This window comes from Triticum urartu, chromosome 7 (assembly GCF_003073215.2).
Source record: "Triticum urartu cultivar G1812 chromosome 7, Tu2.1, whole genome shotgun sequence".
Classification (NCBI taxonomy): Eukaryota; Viridiplantae; Streptophyta; class Magnoliopsida; order Poales; family Poaceae; genus Triticum; species Triticum urartu.
The window spans coordinates 486,137,789-486,152,351 of record NC_053028.1 but is presented as its reverse complement, the minus strand read 5'-3'; the positions used below and the strand labels follow the sequence as shown (position 1 = coordinate 486,152,351).

The window sequence follows — 14,563 nt, the reverse complement described above, 5'->3', positions numbered from 1 at the left end:
CTGCTGTCTTTAAATGTCTTTTTTCGTTGACCGGGTTGAGAGCCCCTGAATCCGACGTTTACCGTCGTGTTGTCTGGGCTGTCTTCGTTGTTTCGACGCTTGCTTTTATTGCGTCGCGGTTTCCCGTTTCCATCCCTGACTTCGGATGTGCCTGGGTTGCTGGTGCCGCTACGGGCTAGCCAACTGTCTTTGCTCGCGCAAAAGCGGGTGATAAGGCTTGTTAGGGCTGTCATTGTCCTTGGTTTTTCTTGGCCGAGGTGTCTGGCGAGCCATTCGTCCCGGACACTGTGCTTGAAAGCCGCTAAGGCTTCGGCATCCGGGCAGTCGACGATTTGATTCTTCTTCGTGAGAAATCTGTTCCAAAGCTTTCGGGCTGACTCTTTGGGTTGTTGAATTATGTGACTTAAATTGTCTCCGTCCGGAGGTCGGACATACGTCCCTTGAAAATTGGCCCTAAAAGCATCCTCAAGCTCTTCCCAGCTTCCAATTGAGTTTTCGGGGAGGCTTTTCAGCCAGTGCTGAGCTGGTCCTTTCAACTTGAGGGGCGGGTATTTGATGGCGTGGAGATCATCTCCACGAGCCATGTGGATGTGAAGGATAAAGTCCTCAATCCAGACCCAGGGTCTGTCGTTCCGTCGTATGCCTCTATGTTCACAGGTTTGAATCCCTCTGGAAATTCATGGTCCAGCACCTCATCGGTGAAGCATAGGGGGTACACGGCACCCCTGTATTTGGATGTGTCATGGCATTGTTCGGACGGTTGTAGCGTTTGGTTTTGATTCCGAGCTATTATTCGGTCAGTATAGTCATTTGGGCGGCCATGATTCTGTGCCGGAGTGCGCTTCCTAGATCCGTAGATAGACCTGGCCATACCGGCTTTTTTGTGCAGGTCTTCACGTAAATCGTGTGCTAACTTGTGTGCGACGTTGTTAGCCGCCCTGTCGCGGCCACGGGGTGGTCGATCCGGCTGATCGGCCGTTTTATTTTTCGGCTGAATGGGCTCTAAAGCCTCGTCGTCGAATTCAGGCAGCAGCTTGCGCTTTGGATAGCTCTTTGTGTGGCGACCACTGCCGTACTTTTCTTCAGTGTCAAGCACCTTGTTCCATCTGCTGTTGAGCGCATTCTGCGCGGCCTTAAGCCTTTGCTTCTGCTTCTTCAGGCTCCTTGCGGTGGCGATAAGCCTTCTATGGAGGTTCTCTTGTTCCAAGTGCCTTTCCGGGATGATGTGTGCATCGTCGTCTGGACTGTTCTCCTCTCCGGAGGCAGGTTGATGAGCTTTACCCTTGGCGTCGCCGTGATCGGACAGCGGCTCTGTACTATGTTTGCCGTCCGCTGGCTCATCCTGCTCCATCGCTGGGTCCATGTGGCCGTCGTTTCCTTTGGAGTCGACCGGGGTATTATTATTTCTTGCGTTGTTATTGCTGTTTTTGCTGAGGCGGGATTTGGAGCGGCGCCTACGTCGTCGCTTTGGTTGCTTCTCAAGGGGACTATCCTTCGCTGCATCCTCCCGTTCCTCGTCGTTGTTTTCTTTGGGTGTATCCATCATGTATATATCGTGTGATGAAGTGGCTGTCCAGCGCCCTGTGGGCGATGGTTCCTATTTCTCTCCTGCATCGCCGTGCATACCGTCGATGTCTTCGGAGTCAAAATCAAGCATGTCGGTTAAGTCGTCGACAGTGGCTATTAAGTCGGTGGTGGGTGGGGAACAAATTCCTTCGTCGTCCGCTTCCCACTCGAGCCGGACATAGTTCGGCCGAGGGTCTCCTGACAAGGAGAGAGACTTCAATGAATCTAGCACATCGCCCAAGGGCGAGTGCTGAAAAATAACTGCGGAGGTAAACTCCATGATCGATGCCCAATCAGATTGGATAGGCACGGACACAGGCGGTTCAGAGCCTATGGCCGGGGACAAATCCAAGGGTCCGGTAACACAGGTCTCCTAGGAGGTGAAGTCAGTATTCAGCTCTATCGCCGCTGAGTGTGCGGCCTCCGTGGCGGGGTCCATCCATCCGTCCTCGGATGGCACGATCTGCTCCGGATTGAGGGCCGGAGTAACCGCAGGTGCGATCTCCCGAACACAGTCCGATGGCAGAGCTAAGTCAGGCTCGTTGTGACTGTGTGGCGCACCTGACATGAGCTCGAATCCATCAAATATCAAGTCTCCACGGATATCGGCAGTGTAGTTCAAGCTTTCAAATCTGACCTGATGGCCAGGGGCGTAGCTATCGATCTGCTCTAGATGGCCAAGCGAGTCGGCCCGCAGTACGAAGCCGCCGAATACGAAGATCTGTCCGGGGAGAAAAACCTCACCCTTGATCACATCATTGCCGATGATCGAAGGAGCCATCAAGCCTTTATCGTGACGGCACAGTGGAACTCTCAATGAAAGCATCAATGTCGGTGTCAAAACCGGCGGATGTCGGGTAGGGGGTCCCGAACTGTGCGTCTAAGGCTGATGGTAACAGGAGGCGGGGGACACAATGTTTACCCAGGTTCGGGCCCTCTCGATGAAGGTAATACCCTACTTCCTGCTTGATTGATCTTGATGATATGAGTATTACAAGAGTTGATCTACCACGAGATCGTAGAGGCTAAACCCTAGAAGATAGCCTATAATTCTGATTGTTGTTGTCCTACAGACTAAACCCTCCGGTTTATATAGACACCAGAGGGGGCTAGGGTTACACAGAGTCGGTTACAGAGAAGGAGATCTACATATCCGAACCGCCAAGCTTGCCTTCCACGCAAAGGAGAGTCCCACCCGGACACCGAACGAAACCTTCAATCTTGTATCTTCATAGTCCAATAGTCCGGCTGTCCGGGGACCCCCTAATCCAGGACTCCCTCAACCGCCCCCAAGGGTCTTGCCGAGTAGGACACAAACCCTAAACGAACACAAGAATCACCTAAAAAAGGAGCAAGAGCCCTCCCGCCAGTAAGGACCGAGATCCACCACACCTTCATCGCCCTATGGCCACAGAAGACAAGGTAGATCGGCGGCGGTGCCGGCGGGAGGCGAGCAAACCCTAGTCGCCCTCACGAGAAGCATAGGCAAAGGGGTATGAGACATGCTTTGTCTATTTTATAAACCCTAGCAGATGATGAATTTGCTTACCCTTGGAGGTTGCCAACGTCCCAGTAGCTAAATTACTTTCCAAATTAGTGTAAGAATTATTTGGTCTTTTTTTACAAACTGACTGCAAGCACCGAAGCGAGCCGAAGGCGCGCCGCCGTCATCGTCCCTCCATCGCCAGAGCCGGGCACAACTTATTGTAGCAGACAGTCGGGAAGTCGTCATGCTAAGGCCCCATAGGACCAGCACCCCAGAACAGCAACCGCCGCCGATGAAAAATATCGTAGATCGGAAGGATCCAAACCGAAGACACACGAACGTAGACGAACAACAACGAGATCCGAGGAGATCCACCAAAGATAGATCTTCCGGAGACACACCTCCACACGCCCATCAACGATGCTAGACGCACCGCCGGAACGGGGGCTAGGCGGGGAGACCTTTATTCCATCTTCAGGGAGCCGCCGCCGTCTCGCCTTCCTGAGTAGGATACAAACCCTTGCAAAATTGAAAAAACCAACTAAAAATGGAGCCCTCCCGCCGGCCCTTGCCAGGATCCACCGCGCCGTCATTGGCCCTAGGCCACCGAAGACGAGGCGGACCTGCTCCGACGCCGGCGAGAGGCACGAACCCTAACTTTCTTTCTTGGAGAAGAAGGAGGAGGCGGAGGATCGATCTCCGATCCAAGAAACACAAATTGAAATGTTGATCGATTGGTGTAAAGTTGAGCCTTCGGGTAGCCGCGGTTGAGCGAGCGTCGAAGTTTACGGTGTAGCAAAAATGTGTCTCAAGAGTGAAAAGTAACAAAGTTTCTCTTGATCGAAATTATGCACAGGCTGACCAAGAGAGAGGTCCACAATACGTTCTAAGGAAAAAAGACATGTCGACGATTTTGTTGTTGTTGTCGTTGGTGCTGCTGCTAGCGGTTACTCTGAACGGAGCAGCAGTCATGCATGGAGTGCAGGCGGATGCATCCTCCAGCGCTCACCCGCAGGCTTGTGGCACATTGGCCACGCCTTGCCTTTCAAGCTCGCCCATGACACTGCCCAACGAAGGGGGCTTCAGCCCCAGCGGCAGTGGCAGCCACGGTTTGGATAAAACATCACCGATGGCCGCGTCTATGCTCTCGTTTGACTGCAAAAACCACAACAAGACAGAGAGTGTTAACTAAAGCTGGCCCAGACACAGCAGTGCAGACAGTAGGATAGATGGAAGTGTCGTACTATGTACGTACTGGTTGTGCTTGTAGCTGGAGCTGCGATTCTTGCTGGTTCTTGCTCGCCAGCGCTGGTGGCGTGGAGGGGGGCGTGTAGACTGGACACGGCATGGCAACGGGCACAGGAGGAGCAGGAAATTTCTGAATCAGCAAAATCATTCATCCCATCAGTTTTTGGTACAACAATTGCGGAGAAATACCACAGCTTATATAGATGCTTCCGTGAGCAGGTAAATATATTAATCAAACATGCCAAAGTAAATTGCTCACCGGTGCCATCGGCATTGCCATGCAAGGAGTCCCATGGGTCGGCATATACGCTGCTGGCCCCTGCACAAGCAAATCCAAACAAAACGTAAGAAACAGGCGCCACGAGCACACAACCACAAAACCACATACAAGACTGCCATAGGTGGTGCTACGTCTGCACGTACCCTCATGTAAGGGTGGTGCCAGAAAGCCGGGTCGGACGGCGGCGGCGGCGGGGGAGCCCACGCCGGCATCGGGGCGCGGGGCATTGGGTGCCTCGGCCACATTGGCATCCGGGGCGAGTCCATCGTGGGGTGACCCCAGACGTGCAACGGCCGGACGTAGTGCTGCATGGCTGCCGGTGAAGGAGGAGGAGGAGGAGGGTGCGCCGGCGCGAAGCCGATGGTTGGCACGGTCCATATGTTCGAGTCCTGCCTCTTCACGGCCGCAGCCGGTCCGCCGGCGGCATACATCTGTCGTCGTTGGGTCCAACTCGCCGCCTCTGCCTCCCGCGCAATCATGTGCTTCCGGTGAGACCGGTACTTCTGCAACGATATGGAACTCATTTAGTCAATCGGCACAGTAGTGGGATGAGTCGATGTCAATAGTAACGTTTTTTCAGTCGCGCCCTAGCTAGAAATAGCAGGTTCATATTTCAATATCCAGATGTTCTTTCTGCGATGGATTTCAATATGCAGTTGTGCGGTTAGAAATGACAATATAGAATTTGCAAGCAATTAAAATACTCCCTCCGATCCAAAATAAGGATTGAAGTTTCAAACTGGGGTTAGTTCAAAGCTTATAAAAGTTTACTGAGGGAGTAGTTATTAGGAAGTGGCTAGGTCTTAGTCGAGTGAAACTTAATCAAGTCTAAGTTAAATGATATAACATGTAAGAAAAAAAACTTTGTACAGATCTTTAGGTAAGATCCTACAAGTATGCATCGACTGAGACTTCGTTAAACACTGAGCTTTAGCAATACGTAGAGACTCATAGTCAGCCAAACAATTGGATGCCTTCAATGATTGTTTACTATATTTCCTGGGCAGAACAAGTTTATACTTCCGGTGAATTAGGTCGCAGCGTACAGTTGGGCCAGTACTCAAACAGAACTCATCCAAAGTCCGTGAACCTACAGCCATACGAGTACGTAGATGATAGAAGTGATGGGGTCTACCTAGCTAATGGGAAGAGAGAAACGGAGAACACCTAAACTTGTTCTTGGAATGTATAACAACGGTTGCTCTACTTTGACACACTTGCTTTTTTGACATGTTGCATGCATTACACCTGCCATGCATGTCTTATGGCTAGGGAAAGACATGAATTATCACTTGAATTCTGAACATACGTTTGCGTACATGGCACATTTGTGCGAGTCATATTTCAAAGTAGCTAGTTCTATATCTGCATCCCTTTGTGCTAGATTCAACAATATGTACCATTTTCTTCTAGCTATTTCATTTTGGGCGTGGCTAGATCTCGGTCAACTGAGACTTAACGAAGTCTCAGTCAAGTGACAGAGCATATAAAAGAAGAAAAGAAAATTTAAAGAAAAAATTACACGGGTCTTCAGGTAAGATCGCACGAATATAGCCTCGACCATGTCTTCATTAAGTCTGAGTCGACTGAGATTTATCAAACCCGATTTCATAATATTTGCTACCTGATTGTGAATTGCAAATTGAGAGATGTGCAGCTTTGGATTGCTCTTCTATCAATCTTCCTTAGCTCAGGAGTTTTTTGTTTGTTTGTTGATTTATTAAACTAGATCCTTAATACTGATAGCTAGTACAGCCATCGAAGCATAATTGAGTTTAGACAGAATAATCAATATTCAGTTTCAAACTTCAAGTTTCATGCCTGCACTCACCTGCAAATGGCTTGCTATGTTGTGCCGAGTGAGTGAGTTGATCCCCATGATCTCCAGAATCCTCGACGGCACCGCCTTGTCGATGCCGAGCTGCTCTACCGCCTGCACGAACCTCCGGTGCAGCTCCGGCGTCCAGTCCACCTGCAGATAGGGCACGCCATTAATACCACAAAGGTGCAAACCTAAGAAGTATGTCTACATATGACCAATAAGAAGCATGAACGCACCTTGGCTTTCTTCTTCCCGTGGGAGCTCTTGCTTGACGACTTGTGGCGGCTCTCAGCCTCGGTAGACGACGACGTTGTCGACGACGGCGATTTTGCGTCCGGCACAACGGGGCGGTCGCCGCCGCCCATGCTTTCGTCCACTTCGGCTTGACTGCACCCTCGCTTCCCGTCTCCTAGCCCCGCCTCAGCGAACGCCGCGTTCTCTACGGCGATGACACCACCGGCCGAACTGACCGAACCGACGTCCTCCACGGCGGCCAAGAGCTCGGCGCAAGGCACCTGCTGGTCCTGCAACTCCTCGACGCCCGCGGCCGCCGCCTCGAGATCAGTGAAGATGTCGGCGGGGTCGACCTCCAGGTCCGGCAGCGCGTCGCCGTCCTCTAGCCGGAGGAAGAAATCCCCAAAGTCTATGTCATCAACGGTGAAGTCGAAGTCTATGTCCAGGTCCGCCACCACCACCGCGCCCCCAACCGTCTCCATGGGCGCGGCCTCGGCGCGCTGCTCCACCGCGTCGTCGGCGAGGCACCTCGCGGAGGACACGGCAAGCATCTCGGCCACTCTACCCACCACAGCCAGCTACGTGCAAGTTCAGCCCAGCGCAATGCGGCGGAAGCAACGGCACGTTAGGTCTGGAGCGCTTCTGCTGCAGGCCCGATTTGAGCACTGAACTTAAACTGGCATGCAGTTCGTGCGGCGGAGCTGTGGCTGTGCTGTGCCCGCTGCAATGGCGAGTATGTATGTATGTATGTATGTATGTATGTATTCTCCGGGCCGGGCAGTGTAAGGGAGGGCGGCTGTACGCCACAAGCTCGCGAAGATTTGCCGGATTCGTTTGATGGGTGGGCTTGTCCGCGAGCGCAAGTGCAGCTTGGTCGCTTCCGCGAATTATTGCGGCCACTGTGTGGGTGAGCCTTTTTTGAGCACGGCCTATTTCCCGACTATTTCGTTTGCCGGTACCCAGAGCTCGGAGAGCGCAAGGGCGTCGGAGAAGCGAACAAATACTGACAGTGGCTGCATGTATATCGGCTGGAGGCTGCCGCGCACGCTGTCCCTGCCCATGGGTGGGAGAGAGGGACAGGACCAGTATGTGGGGGCAGGGGCCGCGTGTGTTTGGAAGTGGACCGACCCGTTCAAATCACCGGTCATCGTGCCTTGCGCGCGTTAGAAATATTTTATCCTACATCCTATACTATATCCTTCTAAATGAAAATTTTATTAGTTGGTGGAGGTTCGTGTACTTTTTTGTTAGATAATAACGAGCTAAAACGAGACAGAAAGATACGGATTTTTACGTGGAAACCCTTGCGGAAGAAAACCACGGACGCACGAAGACGCAATCACTATGATGAGGAGTATTACAAACATGAGACGACAGACCGTCTGAGGTGTAACTACATGAGGTATATATGAGGGCAATACATGAGAGTCCTTGGAGGACAAGTAAACGAGTTGTACTCGTACGCGTCGACGTCAACGCAAAGGCCCATACCAATTGTACTACGTCAAGTCCAACACAGTATAATTTGGATCACAATTTAACAATCTCCACCTTGATCTAAATTCCCTTCAGTAGTCGAAGAAAATAAATAACTCCATCTAAATCAGCATAAACACCTTGTGCGTCAAAGTCCATAGGACTAGTGAGAAATACCAACTAAGCCTGAGGAAAGCTCAAACTTATTGGTCGAAACTGGCTTTGTCATCATATTAGCAGAATTATCATGAGTACTTATCTTGCATACCTTCAAATTGCCTTCAGCAACAACATCTCGAATATAATGAAGTCTGACATCAATGTGCTTTGTCCTCTCATGATACATTGGATTCTTTGTAAGATATATGACACTTTGACGGTCAGAAAATATGGTAGGGCAAGATGAATCTCCACAAAGCTCAGTGTATAAACCTTTCAACTAGATAGCTTCTTTGCATGCCTCAGAAATAGCCATATACTCGGCATCAGTAGTGGAACAAGCCATAATTGACTGCAAAGTTGCTCTCCAACTCACAGCACAACCACCAATGATGAAAACATAACATGTGAGTGATCTTCTCTTATCCAAATCATCAGCAAAATCAGAATCAACAAAACCAACAAGTCCATCTCCAGTTTTCCCAAACTGTAAATGAGCATTAGAAGTACCTCGCAGGTATCTGAAAATCCATTGAACTGCTCTCCAATGCTCTTTTCAAGGATTAGCCATGTATCTACTGACAACACTCAATGCATATGATAAATCTGGACAAGAACAAACCATGGCATACATGAGTGAACCAACTGCACTCGAATAGGGAACTCTAGACATGTACTCAATATCTGCATCTGACTTAGGACATAAAGCTGATGATAATTTGAAGTGTGCAGCTAACGGTGTACTCACCGGCTTGGCATTATGCATATTGAAACGATGAAGAACTTTATCAATATATCCCTTCTGACTTAGATATACTTTTCCAGACGGTCTATCTCTGGATATTTCCAAGCCAAGAATTTTCTTTGCTGCACTCAAATCCTTCATCTCAAATTCATTACTCAATTTCTTCTTTAGTTCATTAATATCTGACATACTCTTTGCAGCAATAAGCATATCATGAACATAAAGGAGCAAATAAATAGTTGAACCATTGACAGTTTTCAAATAAACACAACTATCATAATTAGACCTTTTGAAACCTTGAGAGAGCATAAAGGTGTCAAATCTCTTGTAGCACTATCTAGGGGATTGCTTCAATCCATAAAGAGATTTCTTTAACTTACAGACAAGCTTTTCTTTTCCAGGAATAAAAAAACCTTCAGGTTGTTCCATATAAATATCCTCTTCTAATTCTCTATGTAAAAATGCAGTTTTAACATCCAATTGCTCAAGCTCAAGATCATGCATGGCAACAATACTGAGTAAAGTACGAATAGAGCTATGCTTCACAACGGGAGAAAAGACTTCGTTATAATCAATACCTAGAATCTGGCTATAACCTTTAGCAACTAACCTTGCTTTATATCTTGTCTCATCATTAGGAGAAACACATTCTTTTCTCTTAAAAACCCACTTGCAACGAATAGATTTCTTCTCTCTAGGTAATCTTACTAAATCCCAAGTGCCATTCTTTTCAAGTGATTCCATCTCATCATGCATAGCGGTCATCCACTTATTACTATCACCAGAAATAATAGCCTTGGAATATGAAGAAGGCTTAGAATTACCTTCAATTTCTTCTGCAACAGATAAAGCAAAAGAAACAATGTTGCACTATTCAATTAACCTGTCAGGTTTGTTAATACCCCGTCTAACTCTGTCACGTGCAAGATTCCAACTGGGTGGAACAATATGCTGATTTGGAGTGTAAGTGACATGATCATCATTAACGACGGGTTCATCATGTGCATCAACAATTTTATTACCAGATGTATCACCTGAATTAATAACATGCTCCACCTGAACAGTAGGCTCCTGAACAATAGGTTGTTGTTCACTCTCAACGGGAACATTAGTAGATGAAACATCATGTAACATAGCAGATTCATTAAACATAACATTTCTGCTAATAACAACCTTCTGGGTTTCAGGATTCCACAATTTAAAACCTTTAACACCAGACTTATAACCAAGAAAGATGCACTTAACAGCCCTAGGCTCCAACTTTCCATTATCAACATGAGCATAAGCAGTGCAACCAAAAACTCTCAACTGTGAATAATCAGCAGGTGAACCAGACCATACCTCAATTGGAGTTTTCTTATTAAGAGCAATAGATGGTGAACGGTTAATGAGATAACAAGCCGTGAAAGCGGCCTCAACCCAAAAACGCCTATGCAAACCTGCATTGGACAACATGCAACGGGCTCTAGAAATAATGGTCCTGTTCATACGCTCAGCAACACCGTTTTGTTGAGGAGTATAAGGAACGGTATAATGTCTGACAATGCCTTCAGACTTGCAATAGTTCTTAAATTGCTTAGAACGGAATTCCATACCATTATCAGTGCAAAGTATTTTTACCTTCCTTTCAGTTTGCCTTTTAATCATAATCTTCCACTCCTTAAATGCTGAGAATGCTTCATATTTATGCTTCAAGAAATAAGGCCAAACTTTTCTCGAATAATCATCAATAATAGTCAGCATGTAACTAGCACCACCTAGTGACTTCTTGCGAGATGGTCCCCATAAATCAGAATGGACATAATCAAGAATACCTTCAGTTGTATGAGTGGAAGTGTTGAACTTCACCCTCTTGTGCTTCCCGAAGATACAATGCTCACAAAATTTCAATTTACCAGGTTTATATCCATCAAGAAGTCCTCTCTTATTTAACTCTGCTAAACCAAGTTCACTCATATGTCCAAGACGCATATGCCAAAGGTTAGCAGCATCACAATCAGAATTCTTTGAAATAACTGGAGTAGCATTACCTGAAACAGTAGAACCTCGAAGGTAATAAAGACCATTGGTCGAACTTAAATCACCTTTCATCACAATAAGGGAGCCTTTGGTGACCTTCAAAACACTATCTCCACTTGAATACTTGTACCCCTTTGCATCAAGGGCACTCATAGAAATAAGATTTCTCTTCATCTTCGGAATATACCGAACATCTGTCAAAGTTCTGATTATGCCATCAAACATCTCGATTTGAATAGAACCTATGCCTTCAATCTTGCATGGTGAATTATCAAAACCCAAAACGGAACCAGCAGCAGTAGTGGAATCAAAAGTATTAAACTAATCTCTATGTGGACACATATGAAAAGTGCATGCAGTGTCAAGTACCCACTCATCATTGGTCTCGGCACATCCAGCAATAACGACAAGAGCATCATCGGAACTATCATCACGAGCAACGTTAGCAGAATTTTCACCTTGTTTGTTACCTTTCCTCTTTTCCTTGTTCTGCAACTTGAAACACTCTGAGATGTCATGCCCGTCTCTCTTGCAATATCTGCAATATTTCTTGTCTCTAGATTGCGACCGGCCCCTGTAGCCGTTTTTACTTTTGCCTCTGTTTCCACTATTGGGGTTCTTCTCCTTTGTCCTGCCACGAACAGATAATCCCTCTTCTTGGGATGAACTTGAACCATCATGAGGCACCATCAGTTTCATCTTCTCCTTAGAGGTCAAAGCTTCATAAACTTCATTAAGTGTGAGAGTATCACGACTGTTTAATATGGTGTCTCTAAAATTGGTATAAGAACTTGGCAGTGAACAAAGTAACATTAAAGCAGTATCTTCCTCTTCATACTTAACCTCCATTGCAGCTAGATCGGATATAATCTCTTTAAATTCTGAAATATGATTCAAAACATTACCTCCCTCGGGTAACCTGTGCAGGAATAATTTTTGCTTCAGATGCATCTTGCTGGTGAGATCTTTCGTCATGCAAATCCCTTCCAGCTTTAACCATAGAGCGGCGGCCGTTTTCTTGCTCAAAACTTCCTGCAAAATATTATTATGCAAATGGAGTTGAATTTGTGACAAAGCCATACAATCAATTCTTTTCTCCTCATCGGTCCAGTCCTCAATTTGGTTCTTCCCAAAACTATCCAGTGCTTCATCATAGTCGGACTGTGCCAACAACGCCCGCATCTTGACTTGCCATAGGGTAAATCTTGTGTCACGGTCCAGCAGTGGAAGATTGTACTTCATGGATGCCATGAGTCGATAAATCTGTGTACACAAAATAGTACAAGCCGGTAGAAAAATCGTTGATAGAATTAATTTGCGGAGCAGACGAAAAATAGGATAAATAGCATCTGGTAGCTTCGTGCGGATGTAGCAATCAGTAGAGAGAAACAAATATGATTTACTAGTACTCAATAGTACTAGCCTTCACGTGAGCAAGTAGTAGCAGAGCTTCGGTAGATTTGACGCGTAGTAGGAGAAAACAAATCAATCTCTTCACGTGGCTGCCTCCAACTCTTGCTACTAGTACGATTGATCTTTGCGTCGGAAGATGTGACAACGCTCTAGCTCAATCGGCTGATAAATCAGATGAACCTGTACGTACCGATTGGAACGCCTGTCGGACTCAGTGACGTGCGGCTGCAGAAACTCCAGTCGGATTCGACGGATCGGCCGGACGCGCGCAGTGGCCGTAACCCTAATCTCTCATCTCAAATCTCGTATCTGTAACTTGGTTCTGTATACCACTTGTTAGATAATAACGAGATAAAACGAGACACGAGAGACATGGATTTTTATGTGGAAACCCTTGCGGGAGAAAACCAGGGACGCCCGAAGGCGCAATCACTATGAGGAGGAGTATTACAAGCACGAGACGACAGACCGTCTGAGGTGCGACTACATGAGGTATATATGAGGGCAATACATGAGAGTCCTTGGAGGACAAGTAAATGAGTTGTACTCGTATGCGTCGACCTCAACGCAAAGGCCCATACCAGTTGTACTACGTCTAGTCCAACATAGTATAATTTGGATCACAATTTAACATTCCTCCTCTCAACTCTGACAAGTGGCCTGGCGTGTTTGGATGGAGGCTTGTCAGGCAGCCATCTTAGTCTGACACCGGAGGGTGCTGCATAAGAGCATCTACAACTGGAATTGAGCAATCCCCTCCAAGGTTCCATGATCCCCTCCTAACATTTTCTTTCGGGTTTGGAATTTCAATGGAAAGGACACGAGCTAAGTTTTGTAGCGCCTTAAAATATTTACTCACATCCCTTCACCCTTGATCACACTTAGACTCCCTCATGGCACTCGTTGGCCGTCATTGAAACTTCGTGGAGGCCACATCCCGCCGCGTGGGAGGTTTTTACTGTTCCAGTGAAGTTCCTATTGTTTCAGTGAAGTTATGTCTATGTAGCATATCCACGGTCTCTAGAGAAGAACGTGTAACACTTGGAGCTCATATTTAGAAGAGTCAAATTCTAAGTGTGGCACTTTGTCCCTTAGAATCGTAGACTAGTTCCAACCCCCCTCCTACTCTTCCTCAATGGCGCCGACCACAATACCTCTGCTCCTCTTCCCTCCTCCCTACCCGTACTACCGGCGGGCGGTGGCAACAGAGAGGTTGAGTGGCGGCGGCATCTGTTATCTCTAGGTGCTCCCGTTGGAGTGAGGGGATCCCAGAGATCGGGAAGACGTGGTGGAGGCAGTGACGGCCTCTGTTGCGTGAGCAGCAATGATGGCGGTGGCTGGACCCATCGGTGACATGCTCACCGGAGAAAGGTGCCTGTGGGATGACGGCTGCATCAACGTTCTTGGCGACATCGATGTATGTTGAGGACCGCAATGCGCGTGTGTGTGGGACGTCCGATACTTCGGCGACGGCTAGACCTGCGCATGGCAGCCCGGCCTGCCTACCCGAGCCCTTAAGCCCGACATTTGGCCAGGCCCGGGATCATCTTTTCCGTCTGAAGCTCATCCCAAAACCCCAAAGAAAACCCGAACAAGGTTAAATAATCATTTTAATTGAAAAATAGGTGTAATGATATATTTTAATACCGCAAAAATATTGAGAAGTGCACTATTCACATGTTTGGGCTTGCGTTGGGCTTGAGATTGTCAATTCAGACTTTGTCAAGCCCGACCAAAAACCTGACTCATCAAGGGTATGATCATGTTTAGCTCCTTGGATTATGTCATTTGGCCCTCAAATTTTGCAATCAACTAAAACATTTGGTCATAATCGAAGCCACCAACTTTCACATTTTTTTGTTGCTTTTTTCGATGATTTTATTGTTCATAGTAGGTGTAATGAACTTGGGTGTAGCCACAACTTTTCCAAAGAATATTAGGACAATTTCCATAAACACTTATAGGAGAAGGTTTATTGAGGACCCAAATCAAAATGGGGGGAGCTGCTTATGAGCATTTTACAGCCAGTTGACAATTGAAGTTTGGAGATGACACTGGGACGAATGATTTCCTGCTATGGGCTGGTATCCGCGCGCACGATGCCCACATGTGGGT

At 47.3% G+C, this 14,563-nt stretch overlaps 1 protein-coding gene across 1 annotated transcript; it reads right to left on the bottom strand.

Moving 5' to 3' along the window:
* Nucleotides 1-3,867: 3,867 nt before the first annotated feature.
* On the bottom strand, nucleotides 3,868-7,412 carry LOC125520337 (probable transcription factor GLK1). The gene is made up of 6 exons (XM_048685230.1): nucleotides 6,639-7,412; nucleotides 6,412-6,552; nucleotides 4,724-5,083; nucleotides 4,560-4,619; nucleotides 4,308-4,430; nucleotides 3,868-4,207 (listed from the first exon to the last, which is right to left on the bottom strand). Exons 1-6 carry the CDS (start codon nucleotides 7,185-7,187, stop codon nucleotides 4,058-4,060), a joined length of 1,383 nt encoding a protein of 460 aa, XP_048541187.1. The 5' UTR covers nucleotides 7,188-7,412; the 3' UTR covers nucleotides 3,868-4,057.
* Between the last annotated feature and the right edge of the window lie 7,151 nt (nucleotides 7,413-14,563).